This window comes from Lissotriton helveticus, chromosome 5_1, assembly GCF_964261635.1.
Source record: "Lissotriton helveticus chromosome 5_1, aLisHel1.1, whole genome shotgun sequence".
NCBI lineage: Eukaryota > Metazoa > Chordata > Amphibia > Caudata > Salamandridae > Lissotriton > Lissotriton helveticus.
In genome coordinates, this window is record NC_136065.1 from 1,577,885,045 (window position 1) to 1,577,905,314 (window position 20,270).

Genomic DNA, 20,270 nt, shown 5'->3' on the forward strand with positions numbered 1-20,270 from the left:
TAGAAGTATTAATGCCATAGGATCTCCTGTATCGTCTGCTATGTCATATCCAAAGGGTGATCAAAGAGTGTGATCACCCTTTGGATATGATCGGTAGTGGATCTTCCTGGAACGATTCCGTGCTGTCGGGCGGAAATTATTTTGTGGATTACTGGGGCGAGTCTACTGGCGAGTAATTTGGAGTATATTTTGGCATCATTATTGATTAATGTAATGGGGCGATAGGCCCCTAGATCCGTTGGATCTTTATTCTTTTTTGGAAAAACAATAATCTTGGCCTGATCCCACGATTTGGGTGGTCGACCCCCCTGGAAGACATGATTAACCAGCTGGGTTAAAATTTCTTTTAATTGTTTGTTGAATCTGGCATAGAATTCCGCCGGAATTCCGTCTAAGCCCGTTGCTTTACCGGTTGGGAGGCTATTAATAGACAGAAGGATTTCGACCCATTGTGGTGCCTCTTCAAGGATATCTTTATCTGTTTGGAGTAATTGGACCCCCATGCCACGATCCAAATATGTATCTATTTTAGATTGACTCTTCCCAGACTCAGTGTATAGGTCCTCGTAATATCTATGAAACGCAACCCTTATTTCTTTGGAATCACAGGTAAGGCCAATAATGGGATCTCTAATTTCTTTAATTGTATTATCGCTATTCTGCTGTCTTGTGCGGACGGCCAGTTGATGTCCAACCTGCTCGCTAAGCTCATAAACTTTCTCCAGATTCAGAGTGGCTTTACTTATAGCTTTAGTAGTTAGTGTTTACTAAATTAGGTTTCTTGCGATTGCAACATTTCTTACCGCTCCTTCAATGTTGATATTACCCTGAACAGCTAACATCAGATCTTCTTCTTTACTAGCAAGGCTATCCTGTAGATTTATTAATTTTTGTTTTATTTCCTGGTTATTTTTGATAGAAAACCTGAGGGTTTCTCCCCTTACGCCAGCCTTTAGTGTATCCCACACCACCTCCAGCGGGGCACTCCCCAGGTTATACTCCAAAAATTCGGGGATCCAGTTTTTCATGAGGTTACAATATTTAACGTTAGTCAGTAAAGCCCTCTCAAATGTCCAGTTACTACGGTCTACTTGCTGAATCCCTATTTTTATGCTAACGATTAGGGGGTTGTGATCGGATAAAACCCTCGGTAGTCGGTCAACCGAACAGTGTGATATAATGGTATCTGATGCAAAAGCATAATCCAATCTTGCAAATTTAAGATGGGGATGAGAGAAAAAGGTGTACCCCGGGTTACTTGGGAATCTCATTTCCCAACAGTCAGAAATTGCATGTGTATTACAAAGATCCCTAAGGGCACTAAATGTTTTGGGTTTCCTACCCTGGTAGCTAAAATTATGAACAGATGACCACTTTGACGGGAGATTTAGATTAAAGTCGCCACAGACAACCATCGGAACCGGCCAATATGCTAGTTCGTTAGTTAAAAAGTTCAGGAGATCGGGATCATCAGTGACACATCCATATATAGAGCAGACCGTAAGTTTTTCTCCCTCTCCATATCGGCACTCAGAGATGGCCCATCGGCCATATTTATCAACTGCAGATCTCATAAACTGTACCCCTCCACCCCGCGCTAGAATAGCTACCCCTCTAGTTTTGTTTGTCTGAGTTGTAGCAATGACAACTCTATATCCTAATGTTTTCAATAAATGTATTTGAGTCCCCTCAACATGAGTTTCTTGCAGACAAACGATATCTGCCCCGATTGATTTTAAGCTTATTGTGGTTCTTTGTCTTTTTTTTATATCATTTTGCCCACAAATGTTTATGGTCAGAATTTTCAGCTTAGCCATTGGTACCTATAGGGTCTGTCTTATCTTCTAGAACTGGTCTCTTAATGCTACATCGAGCTATAGCTATATAGCTATAGGATTATACCCTCTGATCGGAGAATAGAAGAGACTACCAAGGTTCCATTTGGAGCATAAGTGTTTTTGCTGTAGAGGAATATGTAGCTTCTGTTTCGATGTAGCAGCTACATCACCGTTCCTCCACAACATTCTTCCTGCTAACATGACATGGGTGAGAACCCTATGTCCCTGGTCAACTTTATTTTCTGGCTCCCCACTTTTTGAATTCCCTCCCAGCTGAACTCAGATTTGTAACTTCTTATTCTCATTTCAGAACACGTCTTAAAACCTTCTTGTTTTCACAAGCATACGAGTAAGCATCCGTCTCTCTACTACCGTTGCCACCCCGCTGCCAGCGCCATGAAACCACTTGGTGTAAGAGCGCTTTATAAATATTTTTAACATAACATAACAGGTAAATGCCATATTTGTTATGGATATCTGTAACCGGATTAATCAAGAAACATCTAAACTTATGGCACACAATGGAACATAATGCCCCTGTTCCCTTTCAACAAAGAAAAGGACTCTTAGGTTTAGGTTACAAACAAGAGAGGTTACAAACTGTGGCGAATGGTGGAATGGAGGATGAGGTTGACTCAGAGGCAGACATTTCGGGACAAGATGCACCCTACAGCCAATCAGAAAAAGTCCAATTGAAAGCAGGTCAAGTTGTTCCAGGGGAGGCAAAGCAGTGAGCGCAGGAACAGACGGACTCCTCACAACTTTTCCGAGTTGTATGGTTCCCTTTGCCCTTTGTCCTCGCTCACCACCAAGCATCCCCCATGTCTGATTTTCTTTCTCCCATTCCCACAATTCTTCCCTTTCTCTTATCTGTGGACTCAAATGGTCCTCACATGTACCAGCTGCCCTTCCTACCAACCTGGTGTTCTTCAGAGTGTGCACATGTTTGCGCTGTCCTCTGTCCTTGGCATAGCCCCATAACTCATAGTTCTTAATTCATTTTTAGTGCTCCAGTATCACTGGAGGGTTTCCTGGTTCTTGGGGGTAATAGTTATGGTAACCGCATCCAGAATACACAGCAATAAGCAAACTTGCTGTGCAGACTCAATTGATGCTTAGAATGTTCCTTATGTGAGCAAAGTGGACGGGGTTCCACCAGAAGGCCCAGATGACATCAGCAGAAGTCTCTTCTTTTTCTCCTAGTCATCCTGGTGAACGGACCTGTGGCAGGTGCTGTGTACCACCCTCATCACTTTAGTCCCTGCATGTGGGGGACTGGTGCATTGACGTCAGACAACTGTACGTATCTTCTCCCTGCCCCGTTCACTTTATTACTCTTGTGTACCATCCACATCCCTCTGACTACTTGCCTTTGACATGGACGAGCCTACTCATCGGGCACGTGCTCATTCTTATTTGTTAAATTCATGTGCATTCAAATGAACTCAGGAGAACAGGCATATATACCGCGATTCGAGGTAATCGAGAACATCAACCCTCTATCTTGAGGATAAAGATTAATTGTATTCTCCAACTGGAGGGTAGAGACACGTCTGGCTTCTGATTGGAGGAATCAGATCACATCAATCCATCTGACTAATGTACAGATACCTTCCACCCTCTGTGAGCATCAGGTACGTATGACTTCCACCTCCGGACTGCGTGGTAAAGATTGCTTCCATCTTCTGGTCGGAGGGCAATGGTCTTATCTTGCCCTCTCAGTGGCGTGTCCCTTGTTGGAGGATAAAAATGCAATAGGTACACTTACTGGGGGATAACATTGGCTTCATACTCTGGTTGTCAGAGGGAGATGGCCTTCTAAATCCGAATGAAGAGTAAAGATGGATTCCACTCTCTGATTTAGGGTAAATATTGTTTCAGACTTCTTCTCTGAGGATTTAAATAGTGCATCTTCTTCTGAGTGGAGAGTAATGATGGAGCTGGTTCTCCACTGGAGGTTAAAGTTGCCATTAACCCTATTGATGACCGTAGTGTCTTTCATATACTGATTATCAGATAAAAGTGGCAGTCTGCATTCAAGGGGTGCATAAAGGTTCTTTCCACCCTCTGACTGCAGAGTAAACATAGGTTCTACTCCTTGACTTGAAGATGAAAATGACACCAGAACTGTGTTTTGATGGCAAAACATGGCTTACAGCTTGATGAGTGAAGATTGAAGATAGCATTGTGAGTAAATTAAAGGTAAACATAAATATTGTCTGTGGATCTTACCCGCTCACAGAGGTTCCCCGCATGCACAGCCTTCACAGGTCGCACACTCCCTTGTCCCAAGGACTGCAGTCTTCTCTGGATGTAGAATTGCTGCAGTTGCCCCCGCTCCTCCTCTGCCAGGGCTGTGCAGTACCGCTCCTGGAATACAAACACACCGCAGTCAGGCGCCACAGCTTCTCTTCTGGGAAGACAGAGCCCTGGTGCATTTGGGAATAAGGAGGGCAGACCTCACCTAGCAGCCTTGGTGAGACTCAAGGATGTCGGCACACTGGCAGGTGAGGGAGTTAGACAAAGTTCTTACAGCCCTGTCCAAGCAGAAGGGACAAGCGTGAGCCAAAGCTCACAGAACGCTGTGAGGTGGCATTTACCAAACCCAGGAGCAGTAGAGTGAGCAAAGCGGTTACAGTGCTGTTAAATGAAGGAGAGGGCAGAATCAAGGAACGCAGAGTAGAGTCAGTGAAAGATGGTGGAGTGTGAATGATGACATTTTGCCCCCCACGGCCACCGGAAATAATAGAGAAGCAGCTCACAACGGTGGAGAAGCAGAGGGTGTATGAAGTTGTAGTGGGAAGGAGCAGTGGAGCCTCCGGCGGGGTCACAAGGGTGGGTCAAAGGGGTTTGGGGCCATGAAGGGGGAAGAGAAAGAGATTTGGCTGGACCGGGTCAAGGTGGGCATTTTGAGAGAATGTGGGCAATGCAGTGGCCAACTCTCTTACATCGCTGTCTTGTGGTGGCAGCTGGCACAGCAGAGTCCTGATTCGATGTGGGCACCTGCTCGTTGGTAGGGTTGCTGCATCCTTCATGGACAGACTCGTCACTGCCACCTGCAGGGACAGGAAGAAGCTACAATTGGGAGTGATCATTTTCCATAAATTGAAAATCTTAATAAACTATTCATATCTGCGACATGTGCGAAACTCTGAACAAAATTGGCACTAAATCGTATGACCTTTTTACAGGTCTTTCTGATTAAAAATGTCCTTCCTCTAGTCTCCAGTAAACAGCAGAAGACTCAATCAACATCTCCCATTTACAGTTCAAGGTAAATGGAGAAAATGATATGGGACATATTTTATATGCAACTGGGGGTTGGATAAAGTGAGCCAGGAGGTGTTAGTACATTGGTTTCGCTATCTCCAGGTTGGGAGGAGTAGCACGTACCACTCATGGCCAGTTGTAGAATGTCTGTTTCATGTGAGTTGCTGCCATGACACCTGTGGAATGCAGCGGCTCTTCTATAACCAACGGAAGCATGTACCACCTTGTACCACCAATGGCACCCACCGTAACCCTGTAGGTATCTGCATGTTTACATCACCAAGTCTGTTCTGAGATGTCTTCTAAAACAGTTGCATGTGTGCAGCCTCACTCCTACGGAAACATGGGCCTAGCTTTTTCAGCTGTACATATGACATAAAAACCCCTAACACACAACCAGAAATCACTCACACACTCTTTACCCATCCATGCACCAGTTTTATCCTTGAGTCCTGTCCTTCACCCCTGGCCCCTTCAGCCTCACAACTGGTGTGACAAATCACAGTAAGAGTGTAACTGGTCACCCCATATGCCACCAAAGCATGACCCATATAGGACACACGACAGACAGACACTTCCAAACGTGGCATGCCTACAGAATAGCACACTCCCTTTCTGCTAATGCACCTTGGTGCCTCGTTAGAGGTATGAAGAGCAATAGAAACACAAGTGCAATTTATGCAACTACAATCATAGTAGGAGCTTGGGTACATTGGGGCTAAGGGGTCAAGTATGTTAATGATGGTCCCTGCACAACAGCAGGGATTAGCAGAAGGTAGAGGTCATCATCCCGGATTTTAAGCACAGTGATGGAACGCCTCCCACGGCTGAGGTGAGATTTAACATAGGATGCATACTGACAAACCTCCAAACTCATATCACCATTATGGACAATGCATACCTCCCCAAGAGGAGTTTTATTTTGCTAGAGATGCAGATGAAGAAAAGTGTCTTGGAAATATCATGTACTATGCACGGTTTGACAGTGTTTGATATGTAAAATAATACAACTGCGTTTTTTTTAAAGTGAGGTTTAACCCAGTGATCGAGGAGGTTCTAAGTACCATAACACAGCTACAGTTCCTGTTTTGCAGTATTTGGCTGGACATGTTGACCCAGAGGACACTGAGTCTGCTACAAGAACTTTTTGACCATACCTGATCTGGTGTGGAGTCTGATGCAATGCTGGGGACCTCCTCTTGTGGGCAGCCAGAGTCGCTGTCAGAGGACGAGGGATGTCGGGTGTTGGAAGGAGGCTCCCTGGCCGAAGTCCTTGGCCCCTGCTGCCAGGCCGGGCTCATCGCGGACATCAGCAGACCCCTGAGGCTGAAAAACATAAACGGGTTACTGCCAAGGACTTCAGAGCTGCAGGCAACTTCAAGCGGCTGGTTACTGGGATAGACTTCAAGAAGAGACTGATTAATGGAAGAAGCTTAGCAAAAACCGTAGGAGAAATCAGTAAACTGGATGGGCTTCAAGAACCTATTAGAAGAGAACAAAGGGATTAGAAAACACCATTTACTGGGAAGGGCTTGACGAAGATTCTGGTCAAGTGATTACAGGGAAGTGTGTACATAAGCTCTTTGGAAAGTATTTGTTACAGGTAAAGGCATTGAGAAGCTTTTAGAAGACATCAGTTATTGGAAACATGTTTAAAAAGGTCTTAGAAAAACAGGTACTGGGAAGGGCTTTGCGAAGTTTTAGATACATCTGTTCACTCAGATTGGCTTCAAGAAGCTTGTAAAAGATAATGGGGCATATTATCAAGACAGCTGATCAAATTATTGCCGCTTTAGCGACAGAAAACTGCAGCTCAAACGGCGATAATGGGCTTGATAATATGCTCTATGGAATTCCAATTGAAGCCCATGTTAGATATGAAGGACATCTAACACGGGCTTCAATTGGAATTCCATAGAGCATATTATCAAGCCCATTATCGCCGTTTTAGCCGCAGTTTTCTGCCGCCAAGGCAGCGATAATTTCAACACCTGTCTTGATAATATGCCCCAATGTTTTTAGACCAGGACATCAATTCTTCAACAACATTCCAGTAAAGATTACTTCTTGTGAGAAGCTTGTAGCACAGATAAGTTATTGAGAATGACTGAAGCATGTGATTTACAATTACAATTTATAATTTACAAGCAAGTTACATGATTCTTTGCCTCTTCATGAAAGTCCTTACCCTTTTGAGAGGAAATTTATATCTTAAGGGACACTTTCTTTTAAACTTGGCGCAGGCGCCTCTCTCCTCATATACCTTCACGCTCAGTAAGCCTATCTGTTTCTGAGCCTCTCTGTTGATCCGGATTCACTGAAAAATTAGATGTGAATTTTGTATCCAACTTATGAGCCCTCCTTGTGGTTATCTTCAACTAACTTTGACCATGGGCTGTGGAAGCATTTAGGTCCAATAGGGAAACACTGCTGGCCCTACCTGGTTTTGCCTCTGTCAGCAGGAGGTGTTTAGGAGCTATCTCTCTCCTGCTGCTGTATGGCAGCTCTCTGGTTCCCTGGTTTTTGGGTGTTCCTAGTTGCCCCCACACACGCATTGACGTACCTGAGGCAGGATTCTGCATGGTCTTTATTGTGGATACAGAATCCAGGTAACGAGATTTGCAGGATTAAAATTGGGTTTATTGATAGGCTTGGTTAATAGAATAACAGTCATCCTGCCTCAGCAACCGCCTTCCCCAGAATGCAGAGAATCTGGAATCAAACTAATTCTACAATGATGATTCCAGACTCTCATGCACGCTCGTGAATGACAGGAGAGGCAGGAATATAACATATCTTCCTTCCTTATAAAACAAAAGAATAAGACAAAAGCAAGTATAAGCAATAAAAATTGACACAGAATCACTTACCCGAAAAACACAAAATACATTCTATAAACTAAACTTATAAGCATTATTTACATTAGCACATTACGCACTACAACTTAAAAGAAAGAAACATCATAAAAAACGAATTTTTTTTTGCTTTCAAGGAAACAATCAAAACATTCTACAATCAAGAAAACAATCAATGCATTCTAAAATTAACATGTTTCCTAAACATTTTAAAAGATGACATAAAAACCTATATTTCAGGAAATAATTAATACAATTTAAAATCATCATATTTCCTTGGTACACGACATTGCCGTGCAGAACTCATTCGCTTACCCCCCAGAACTGTTTTACTCATCAAAATATCTTTCTTAGGAGCAACACAACCAGAATCAGTGACACTGCCTCCTTTAGAATACAAGGCAATCCTTCTGAAGTTCCAATTTTGCCCATTCTCCAAAACAACATGCCACTTGTGAAACTCCTTAACCCTAAAAGGTTCTGAAAACTTATTAACACCATGCTCCTTTCTGCTTAACTTAATTTTGACGAAATTACCCACATCAACTCTTCCCACTTTACCACTGGAAGAATTTAAATTTTCCCCACACTTACCACTGAAAGTACTGACATCTAAAGGTATCTTCCCCTCAAATAACCACTGAGGAACCATCTTGGTTTTGGGAACCCTACCACGCATAAGCTCAAAAGGAATGGCATTGGTGACACTATGAACAGTAGTGTTATACGATAAAAACGAATTCTTCCACAGCACTACGAACATCACGTTTAACTTGCACAGACATTTGAATAGTACCCTTCGCCATCCTATTCATACGCTCCACAATACCGTTACCTTGTGGATTATACAAGGGAGTACACATATGTTTGATCCCATGATTAGACAAGAACAAACGCATGGATGACGAAGTCAATTGAGTACCATTATCCGTTAGCAAAATACAAGGAAAACTCTCCTTCAAAAAGATAGATCTGAGTGGCCTAATAACACTTTCTGTGGTAATATTCTTCATGAACTCAACACACATCTAACGAGAACACACATCCACCAAAACCAAAGCAAAACGACGATCTCCAGACAAATAATCCATAGGACCAATAAAATCCAAACAGACTTTCTGCCATGGTAAGTCTTTATCACACGAAATGGAACCCTGTGTACGTGAATCAATCTTTAACCTCTTTTCACTCTCTTTGCATAGAGAACAATCCTCAACCCATCTTCTAACATCGTCATCCATTCCAGGCCACCAAAAACCTTAAGCCGTTTACTGGTCATACTCTGGCCAAGATTACCCTCATGCGCTAGAAGAAAAAGTCTTCTTCTAAGAGAATTCGGAGGTATAAATCTTTCACCTCTCATCACCAAATCATCAGAACTACCCAAACTGAGCTCTTCTTGCCATTTAACAAAATTCTGTAGAGAAGGCTTCACTTCACCCTCCCGTTTCCAACCAAGACGTATAGCACTAATTAAGTCCCTAAAATCAAGATCCTCAACCACTGCTCGATGCCACTCATCCCTAGAGATCGAATTGAAACCGCCTGAATAAGCATCATCAAAGCTAGCAACTAAACACACATTTTCATCATTAAAATCATCAAGTGTTTCTGACTGAATAGGTAACCGAGACAAGCAATCCGCTTGTTTTTTTTTTCCACCCAGAAATATATACTAAACTATATGTATATTCTTGCAGTTTGGCAGCAAATCTCATTAAGCGAGGAGAACCATTATTAGCTCCTCCTGGCGACAAAATTCTAATGAGTGGCTTGTGATCAGTTCTTAAGGAGAATTGGGTGCCCCACACATAAGTGCGAAAATGCGAAACCCCCCAAACGGCAGCTAACGCCTCACGCTCAATTACCACATAATTGTGCTCTGAAGCACTAAGAGTGCGTGAAGCGAAAGCAACCGTCTTCTCCAAACCATTTTTCTTTTGTGATAAAATGGCACCAATACCATGGGCACTGGCATCAACAGTTACAAAAGTGTCTTTATCTGGTTCAAAAGTGGTAAGAATAACTGCATTGACAATCTCAAGTTTAATTTTCTCAAAGGCCTCAGATTGTTGAGAACCCCAAACAAATTGTACCCCTTTTCTAAGCAATAATCGCAAAGCTTCAGTCTTGTGAGCAAAATTTGAAACAAACTTAGAGTAATACTCTACTAATCCTAAAAAGGATTTTAGCTGATCCTTATTCGAGGGAATGGGAGCACACCTAATGGCTTTCAATAAATCTTCTTTTGGCTTCACACCAGAATGAGAAATGGTGTAACCCAAATAATCAATTTCAGTTAACAAAAACTGACACTTACTCTTCCTTAGGGTAAGACCAGCATTCGAAAATAGATGCAAAACTTTAGCCCAGTTAGCCTTATGTTCAGTCTCATCTATACCAATAATTAATACATCATCTTGAAAAAAATGAACATGTTTTAGGTCTTTCAACAAAGAATGCATCATGCGTTGGAATACGCTGACCGCTGAGGCCAGACCAAACGGCAATCTTTTAAATTGAAAAACTCCATCAATAGTTACAAATGCAGTAAGTTTCCTAGAGTCAGGGTGTAAAACAACTTGAAGGTAGTCTGATCTAAGATCAAGTTTACTATAAAATGTTGCCTTGTCCATCAACAGTACCATCTCCGAGATATTAGGGAGGGGAAACTTATCTACAATAATATTTTGGTTGAGAGACCTAAGGCCCACACAAAAACGATGTCTACCATCTTTCTTTTGAGTAACGACCACAGGAGAAAGCCACTCAGAGGCTTCGACAGGCTCCATAATATCTTGTTTCTGCATATCATCAAGCATTTCTTTAACTTCACTACGTATAGCAATGGGAATTCTTCTAAGGGTATGTTTCACAGGCGAACAATTTATTTTTAGTTTAATTTCATGCACATAACCCTCCAATTTACCCAAACGTGAGCGAAAAACATCATTGTACTTAGAAAAAATAGCATCAACATTTGGAAAATCATCAATAACAAGAACTTTATCTATAGATATAGGATCTAGAATGATATGCAAATCATGTTGCTGCGTCCAACCCAGAATAGCAAGACCATCATCAGAAACATACACTTTCCCTGAAGAAAATATCCCCTTGAATTCGAAAGAGGTATCCATAACGCCCTTTATATTGATAACTTCACCTCCATAACCCTTAGGGGTACTATCACTTTTGGATAACGGCAAATGGGGCCAACATTCTTTGAAGAAGCGGAAAGGGATAATGGTGAACATAGATCCGGGATCAACTAAGAGCGTTACAGAAACCCCATTCAAAATAAAGACAGCTTTAGGTTTTCGAAGACCAACACAAGCACAATCCTCTATGCATAAAGCCATATCATGAGGAACGATGTCATCTTCAACATACGCAACTCTATTAACAGAAGGATTTTTACAAGCTTTACTGGTGTGTCCCCTTCTCCCACATTTCCTGGAAGTTTTATCTCGAGCAAAACAACCTACGAAATCCGCCGCATGAGACATGTTCCCACAGCGAAAGCAACCAACAAATGTATTTTTCCCTTCAGGAAAAAAACTTTTAGGCTTCGACTTGAAAGTAGAAAATTTGGGCTTAACATCAGTAGAAGCAGAGTCTTTATCCAGTTTGTTAACAATATTAATGGAATCCTTCTTTTTCAACTCCAAGGTACGCATTTCTTCCATACACTTATCCGATTCCTCCACCACCTTAGCAATAGCAATGACTTCCATTAAAGTTGGATTTTTGGCTGCCCAAAGTTTTTGTTGCATCCTCTTGTTTTTGCACTGAATGATCAACTGATCTCTGATAAGCTGATCTGTCATAGCACCAAAGTCACATTTCAACTAAAGCTCCCTTAGGCGAGTTACCATTTGGTCAACAGTTTCTTTCTCTTTTTGCGGAAGAGTGTAAAATTTGTGTCTTTGCATCACAATATTGACTTGTTTCACAAAATACTTTTCAAGCCTCAGTTTAGCTTCATTATACGGATTATCCACAGGTTGACCATTCGCACCAACTAGTTCTGGCAAACATTTGAAAGCATGTTGGCCTTCTTTACCAAGGGAATTTGGGAATTTAAAAAAATTGCTTTCCTTCTTGACACAGGGAACTAAGCCCATCAATAGCCTCTAAATAATTTTCAAAAATACTTAGCCACTCCTCCCATTCAATGGTAGGGGTATCACCATCAATTAAAAACGGAGGTGGCGGTGCAATAGTAGAATTAGCTGTAGTAGCCATGAAAGATAAGTATATGTAAATGTATAATATGCACCAAGAATAATATTACTGTACTGTACGCGGAATTAGGCTGAGGCAGGAGATAATGTAGTAAAATATCACAAAAAGAAAAACGTGAGAAAAAAACAAACATGTAATTCACAGTCCAAAAACGAGTGTTTAACAAACACGTAGTTGGCAAATTGGTTGGCAACAGTCAAATAGTGCAAGAAAATGGCCGCCGAACGTCAAAAATGTGAAAAATTTCGAAATCACGTTGGTTCCGTGTAGATGCGTTGCGTGGTTGGCAAGAAATGATTGGCAAATCGAAGGTAAAGTCACAAAATGGCCGCGAAGCGTCGTGAAGCAATAACGTCAGGAACTTGAATAACGCAACTTACTGCCTGCGCGCGCACATCAAAGTGCGTCTCGCGACTAATGGACAGCGCGTGGAGGACGAAAATTGCCAAATAACACAACACAACACGGAGAAACAGTACCTTCCGGATAGCTGCCACCAGCGAATGAAAGCTGAAGAAGAAACGAAGCTCTCCATGGTAGTTGCCAACAGCAAATGAAAAATCGGAGAAAAACGAAGCTCACGAAGTTGTGGATCGGGAGCAGGACGTAGACACAGATGGACGAGGTAGGAGATCCGTCGCCAAAATATTGTGGATACAGAATCCAGGTAACGAGATTTGTAGGATTAAGATTGGGTTTATTGATAGGCATGGTTTACAGAAGATGCTCCAGTTATCCTGCCTCAGCAACCGCCTTCCCCAGAATGCAGAGAATCTGGAATCAAACTAATTCTACAATGATGATTCCAGACTCTCATGCATGCTCGTGAATGACAGGAGAAGCAGGAATATAACAGTCTTCTAATGGTGGTAGGTGTGACAGGAGCTTCAGGAGTAGGATTGGGCCTGACAGGAATCGGTAGACATCCACTCGGCCACGTACCAAGGCGTTACACCAGCAAGTGAGCATTTTGAATCTGCTGTGACAGCACCAGTGCCTCGATATGCATATGATCTGGAGGACAATGCTGACTTGCTAGCCTGCTCCATGGTAAGTGGCCTATGACACACACATGTGATAGCAGGGGAAGTCATATGTTCCCTATTGCATAACTAGTAACAACAAGAGAGGAAGGGAGACAAGGAACACTCCTATTCCCTTTGGATTAGCCCCTTCGCTGTGGGGGTAATTCCGCCGCTGTGCTGGGGGAAAGGGGGGCACGCACAGCGCCCGCATGCTCATGACGAGCTCAGCTCGTCATGAGGCACGGTGCTCCTGTGCTCATGACGAGCTGAGCTCGTCACAGGTGCACCGGCTCCCGTGGAACGCTCAGCACAGCAGGGGAATTCTCCCCGCACCTGAGCGTTCCACAGCTCATGACGAGCTGAGCACCGGAGCACCGTGCCTCATGACGAGCGTAGCTCGTAATGAGCATGGTAAAGGTTAAGGTCCAGAAAAACAACGTAGGAGCGTCACTATTGAGAATGATTACAAAATAAAGCAAACAAGTAATCTAGCCCTTTGGGGTCCGGCTTTCGAGGGCGTTTGCAGGTACCGAGCGGGTGCCTAGCTTCCAGGACGGTGTGCCAATTTGCTACCACCCCCCTCCCGAGATCCATGGTGTTCTAAATTTTAGCGCCCCCCCAATAAACTCGGTTCCACCCCAATCATTTGGAATCTTAGACAATTGTTCTTATTTTTTACACAATTGACCTCTGGCTAGGGTGGGCCTTAGCGCGCCCACACCACCGAGGTTTTGACACACACCACTGTACATATTTTAAACTCACTGGTCCTGATGAATGCCTGATAAAACATTCCACATAGGCTGACACATGTTGACCGACCTCACACTAGGATGATAGTGGACTTATAATTTGGTCCGTTATCCTACATATAATATATATTTTTATCCCTGTCCAATTGGCAAAACAAATAAAACTTCCTTTTTTGACTCAATTGGCCTTTTTATCTTGCACTTCACATTCACAAATAACCAGCTCCGCAGTAATCTGGCGTTGCAGCACACCAGGGTGGCACTCGGCCACTCCTGGTGGGGCCCGATGATGAAGCATGTCACCGACCAGGTCGGTGAGTGAGGGCTTTCAAACAAACCTATTGAGGTTTTTCATAAGCAGCCAAGACAATGTGCTAGATTACTTGTTTGCTTTATTTTGTAGTCATTCTCAATAGTGACGCTCCTACGTTGTTTTTCTGGACCCTATTGCATAACAACAGTCTTAATACTTTGATTCTTTGAGGCAGAGGGAATGAAAGAGGCAGGCTGTGTGCTCAGTCAGTATATTCATCCTGTGGTTAGATGAACATATCCAACTGACACATGGCACAAGTGGCAAACATGTGAAGCTTTTTATATGACCCTTTGGCAGTCAGTGGTCAGTATCTTAGGTGGGCATTTAGTTTAAGCGGTGTCCTTCCTAGTGTGCTAGGTACTGTTTCACTCGATTGGAGTGGGAGCCCTATTGGAGTATATGGGAAACATATGGCCTGTCGGAAGGGAGAGGATGAATCGAGAGGCGCAACATCAGCAACACTGACCGAGCATCACTTAATACTGGCTCCGTGTCAAGCTTCTTGTAACACCTAAGGTAAGCTACACATATCACAGACCCCAGGCTTCAGTTAAACTTAATACCAGTTCTGTGCCTTCTTTGCTTAACACCAACCATGTACAGAGCTTCACAGGGCATTTAACATGGGATGGGCTTCGCTTATCACTGACCCTAAGTAACCATCACATTGCACTAACCCTGCATGAACTTCATCTAGCACAGACATGAGGCTGAAGATCACTTAACTTAGGCTGAGCTTTCCCTAACACTGACCCTAGACTGAACTTCGCTTAGGATCAAGTGTTAGTTAAGCTTCACCTAGCATCGATCCTAGACTGAACTCTGCTTAGCCCTGACCCAGGGCCTCAAATCACTTTGACCGTAGACCGCACCGTAGACCGCATACTGAGTTGTCAGTTTCTGTTGATTGTCCATGGGTGTACCATCTCTGTTATTTGAGGGCCCCATCTACAGATGCTGCCTGTGGACGTCTTTAGTCGTGCCTCCCTCCAGCGGGTGGTCCTCACAGAACACACCACCACCCTAGAGAAGAATGGCTAGCACTCCCACCAAACTACTACTCATCAGTCAGATACATGGAATACATGCCGGATAAGCTGCACACCAATCATCTCACATACTTTTTTAAACATTTACACAGTATGGCGTGCAACATGATGCAACCGGACCACATGTGAGGTCCATACACCTCACCCAACTCTTCCCACATTTCATACTAAAACCACTGACCTCTCCCAAAACACATACAGATTCACATGTAATCATGCCACACAGTGAGATTCCGACAGTGCCACACTAGTGGCATTTGCATGCTATACTAAAGCCAAATAGCACAACAGAACAGAGACCAAAAATACAATGGGAGCAAGACATAGGAGAAATGGACGATGAAGCGTGGCAGGCCTTAATGCTCCACTGTGAAGTATCAATAGGATCGAATTTCAGACTCATTTAGTTAAAAATCCTACCCAGGTTGTATTACACACGAAAGCAACTGATGAAATTCGGCAGAACAGGAAATAACACATGCTTGTAAAAATACAGGTAACAGAGGACCTTCATACACACTATGGGAATATTAAGCTATCCACAAAAATTGGTCCAGAATCCAGAGAGAAAGGGAGACAATATGTGGGTGCCCTCTAGAACTAGAAACCAGTACCACACTGTTGGGTATTCTGAGAACACAGAATCTCATGAGATTTCAGACAATATTGATAAACCAAGGATTAGTAGTAGCAGAATGAGATGTAGTACAAAAGTGGCGAACATATGAACCATTCACAATCATAAAAAGGCATAGAAACATGGATATGTGCATGGGAATGGAGAAAGGGATGGAGTGACCCCGAAAGTATGAGGAGGTATGGGGAAGATGAAGAGTGCATGGGCGTCAGAGGAAATAATACTATCACTGAGACAGTGTACACTATCTACTATCACTGAGACAGTGTACACTATCTGACATACCCACAGACAATGAATGATGAACCACGTTGACCGGAAGTAAGAACAAAACAGCATGCCTTACATAGATAGAATCTTAATTAGGAACACAAGCACGGTTCCCAAGTAAATAATGAGAAAGGATGGTAGACAAGAGGAGTATGAAAATGAGGGGAAAAGATAACGGTATACAAGAAATTAAGATGCCCAGAAAAATATATGTTTTGTTGTTATTGCTTGGAAAAAACAAAACCACCAAAAATCCTGTTTACAAAACAGCAGAGACCATGGGTTACAGTTTGCATAGCGCTGTTCCATGCATCAGTGTAGCGGGTGTTGCCAGCACCCGGGATAAGGCAAGTATCCTTTCACTTTTCTTTTTAAATTTTGCACCCCTAAGAATGCCCCTGCTCCCCTACGAATATCTCTAAGAATTTTGCACATTAAAAAACTCAATAAAAATTATTCAAAAAAATGTAAAAAAGCATAGTGCCATTGCTTTGGTAGAAGGTTTGGCTCAGATGTTCATTCTTTCCCATCATTTTAAGGTTGAGAAAGTCCATGATATTCTGAAGCTTTCCCTCAGGATCACTGGACTGTTGTAGGGGCTCTGTCCCACACTGGTGTTGGGAGATGGACCGAATTACGGCTGAAAGAGATGAAAAGACTCTACGAAGGAGTCTTTGACCAAGCTGTGCTTAGCAAAGATCACTGACATGGTCGGGCCAGTGCTCAGAAAGGCTTGGTAATGCAGAAGTTTATCCGAGGATAGGTACTAAGTAAAGCTCGACTTAGCAAAAATGCAAAGTAAAGTTGGCCCAAAATCATGGTGAGGTCAAGCTTGCCCGTTGGTGTTACTTGAAATTCGGGCCTTGATCAGTTTGAGGTGCAACTCGCTCAGTGATCTTACCACGCATGCTGTTACAACGCAGTTTTTACAACGCAAACCTTTACAACGATTAGCGCTTTGGGGTGCTGGATAGTAAATAGTTTAATTTACTATTCCAACTCCAGTCCCCGTGGATAGTAGGGAAGACGTTGGACATGAAATTAAATGTATTCCCTATCCTAGAGCGCCCCCCAGCGCAATGCGTTGTAATTAATGGTTTTCGTTGTAAAACCTGCGTTGTAAAAGCACTGTGTTGTAAAAGTTTCGTTGTAAAGGATGTTTCATATTCAGAATCTCTATACGTTCTAGTGCCTTGCCTCAGCCAAGCAAGATTCCAGATTTGACAGTTAAGATCTTGTCAGCTGGCGAGGTGCATGTTGGTTGTCTGCTCCGTAAATAAATACTTTTTACCTACCAGACGTGACTTCCAGAAGTTTTATTATACTTACAACAGTGCTCATAGAAAACTATGCGGAGTGAGCTTCATACCACCCTGACCCTGGAACAAACTTGGCTCAGCATCCTCAAGGAAGTGTCCTACAAGTCTACCTCTAGGCAGATGCGCTGGCGGCCACTAAAGCGGCTCCTCCAGCCAGTCCTTGATTTTTACTCAACATTTGGCGTGCTGGTATTTTCGAGCCCGTGCCTTAAGTGTAAAAAGCAGACCTACGTTTCCAGAAGGCGACTAGTAGTTGAAAACACAGTCAGGGCTGTATTAAAGCGTCACACGACATGGGCGGCACATCTGCCAGTGTGGCATACCTGATTTGATCGTGCAGAGAACAAATATTCCTGCACACTACCTGACCCCGAGGTACTGGGATATTTCACCAGATTCTGTTCAGAAATGTCTCCATGAGAAAACTTCTTTCCATCCCATGCGTCTGGAAGATTGTACAGTAAAGTGAATAGATACGCCTAATCATCAAAAAGTAATGTATTCAGGGGAGACCTCTCCAAACTTCCCCTGAAATGGTCCGACTCGCTCGCTTTGGGAACTATTAGATAGGTGTTAAATATTTTCCTAGGCTGTTTTAGCCCCCAGGCCAGCCCCGCCCGCTTTCCTTCCTCTTCATCAGGGCTGTTCCACAACACTCCCTTCCTCTCGCCCTTTCCACAGAGGGCTCTGTTCCTTCCCGTGAGACCACGCTCCCATGATTAGATTGTCGTGGGTGGGAAGCAGTCCGTTATTTCTTTTTACGAGCACTCCAAATCCTTTTGTCGTAAATAAAGGCGCCCTGAGATCAACAATGTTGCCAACTTTAAACCCTGCATGTGAAAATGCCCGCTGCTGCGCAGACCGTATGTGGTGGGCCCACCTACTAACGAGTAAAGAAAATGACGGTGCGGCCTTAATAACAATTATTTGCAGTTAGCACAGGCCTTCTTTAGTCCCAGCTTCTATTCGCTCATACAAGAGGGATGCTGCAGTCTTCCAGTGTCCGCCTCTAAGCCAACCTGATATTCTTGCTGGATGAAGGGAGAGGCAAAACACATCTGCGTATTTACTTTCATTTAACAAGTCAACAAAGTCGTCCTTCTAAATTGGCAGAACTCCTTCTTTCATTCCTGTCTGGAGTAAAGATGTTTATTGTACAGGAGAGGGCGGCCATACATTTGGCAGTTTTTACTAGGAGTGTAAATCACCAACTGCAGCAGCCAGCAAGAAAACAAACATTTGCAATGCAGTCGGTCTCGCCTTTGGGACCTTATATGTATTTAGCTATGCAGCACATTAGCCTGGGTGCTGAAACATCTACTGTTCTTTAACATGGAAGGAAAGTAAGCACCAAACTGCGTGACACACCAGGTTTGGGAACTCATGGAGAGAAATATTGCCTTTCTCCGGGAAATGGTATAGTCCAAAGCTCTGTTTTTAATTTAAAATCATGGCCTTTGAAGGTCATACCACTGAAAATACAAGATTTGAAAAAGATATTATTGTCTACAGGTGCTTGTGGAAGACAATTTCTATGGACTGGAATCTAGAGAATTCTAAAGTGATTGTGGTATTTTACTGACCTCTGCTGGTCGTTTTCTATCAAGAAAGTTAAATAGAGGCAGTTGCCAGAAAAATACAAAATAAAGAAAGTCCCTCAGCAGAAAGCAATTCTGGTATTTTACTGACCTCTCTCTATTGGTCATATTCTATCAAGACAGTTAAATAGAAGTAGTTGAACAGGCAGAAAGCAATTCTGGTATTTTACTGACCTCTACTGGACGTTTTCTATCAAGATAGTTAAATAGAGACCCTAGGCGGTAGCAGACAAGCCCTAGGGCTGATCTCCAGAGCCCACAAAGTACATACACATATAAGTATATACTAAAGTATATACAAGAGGTCTCGAATGCTCGACATAAAAAAGGGAGTTTTCCATAGTAATGTCACGCTTCACCATAAATCTTTTGCACTGAGGTTTTAAATTTGCTAGTCCTAGTGAAAGGCAGCCATTTTAGTAGCTTCTCATTAATGAAGATTATCAGTAAGCAACTTTCTCATTACCCAAAACACGTCCCCGTCCCAGTTTACACTGTAGGAGGAAATAAACAGATATCCAGTTCCTGAATGCCAGCACCAAGGGGACAGAACAATACTCATGCTCATCGCTTTAATGTGTACACAGCTATACCAATAGAAGATGCAAGTACCCCAGCCAAAATTAACAGAATTATTTAATTCCAACCTATAGTGTTAAACATCTCGTCTGACAACCAGGCGGCAGCCCTATAGATTTTCATTATCGGGACACCACAAATTTCTGCCCATGAGGCTGCCACACCGCTTCTGGACTGCCTTGAACAGAACCAGGCACTGGAAGGTCCATATTAGCACATGGGTTGTTGATATAGCCTGTCGCACCCATCTACTCATGGTCAGAGTAGAGGGTTTTTAGCTTTAGTCGGAGGGCCAAAAGCAACGAACAAAGAAGGACACTTTCTGATTTCTTTTGGTTTTTTCTAAGTACAGCATCAATGCCCTTTTATCACCCAAAGCCCAGGGATGCAAGGGTTTATTTTGGACCTGAAAGACTGGAAGTATTAATTCCTGGTGTCTGGGAAACTGTGATTGTACTTTGGGACGACATTTTGGATCTAGCTTAGGAACAGCCCTACCAAGAGAAAATGGATG

At 43.0% G+C, this 20,270-nt stretch overlaps 1 protein-coding gene across 1 annotated transcript in view; it reads right to left on the reverse strand.

Annotated features, from left to right (window-relative positions):
* Positions 1-20,270, reverse strand: part of PRICKLE4 (prickle planar cell polarity protein 4) — a 140,955-nt gene that overhangs the window by 53,007 nt on the left and 67,678 nt on the right. Inside the window, exons 2-4 of the mRNA XM_078644728.1 lie at positions 6,266-6,434; positions 4,787-4,894; positions 4,071-4,208 (exon numbers count right to left, since the gene is read on the reverse strand). Coding sequence (XP_078500854.1) covers positions 4,071-4,208; positions 4,787-4,894; positions 6,266-6,418 — 399 coding nt within the window. The 5' untranslated portion in view covers positions 6,419-6,434. The remainder of the gene's footprint in view (positions 1-4,070; positions 4,209-4,786; positions 4,895-6,265; positions 6,435-20,270) is intronic.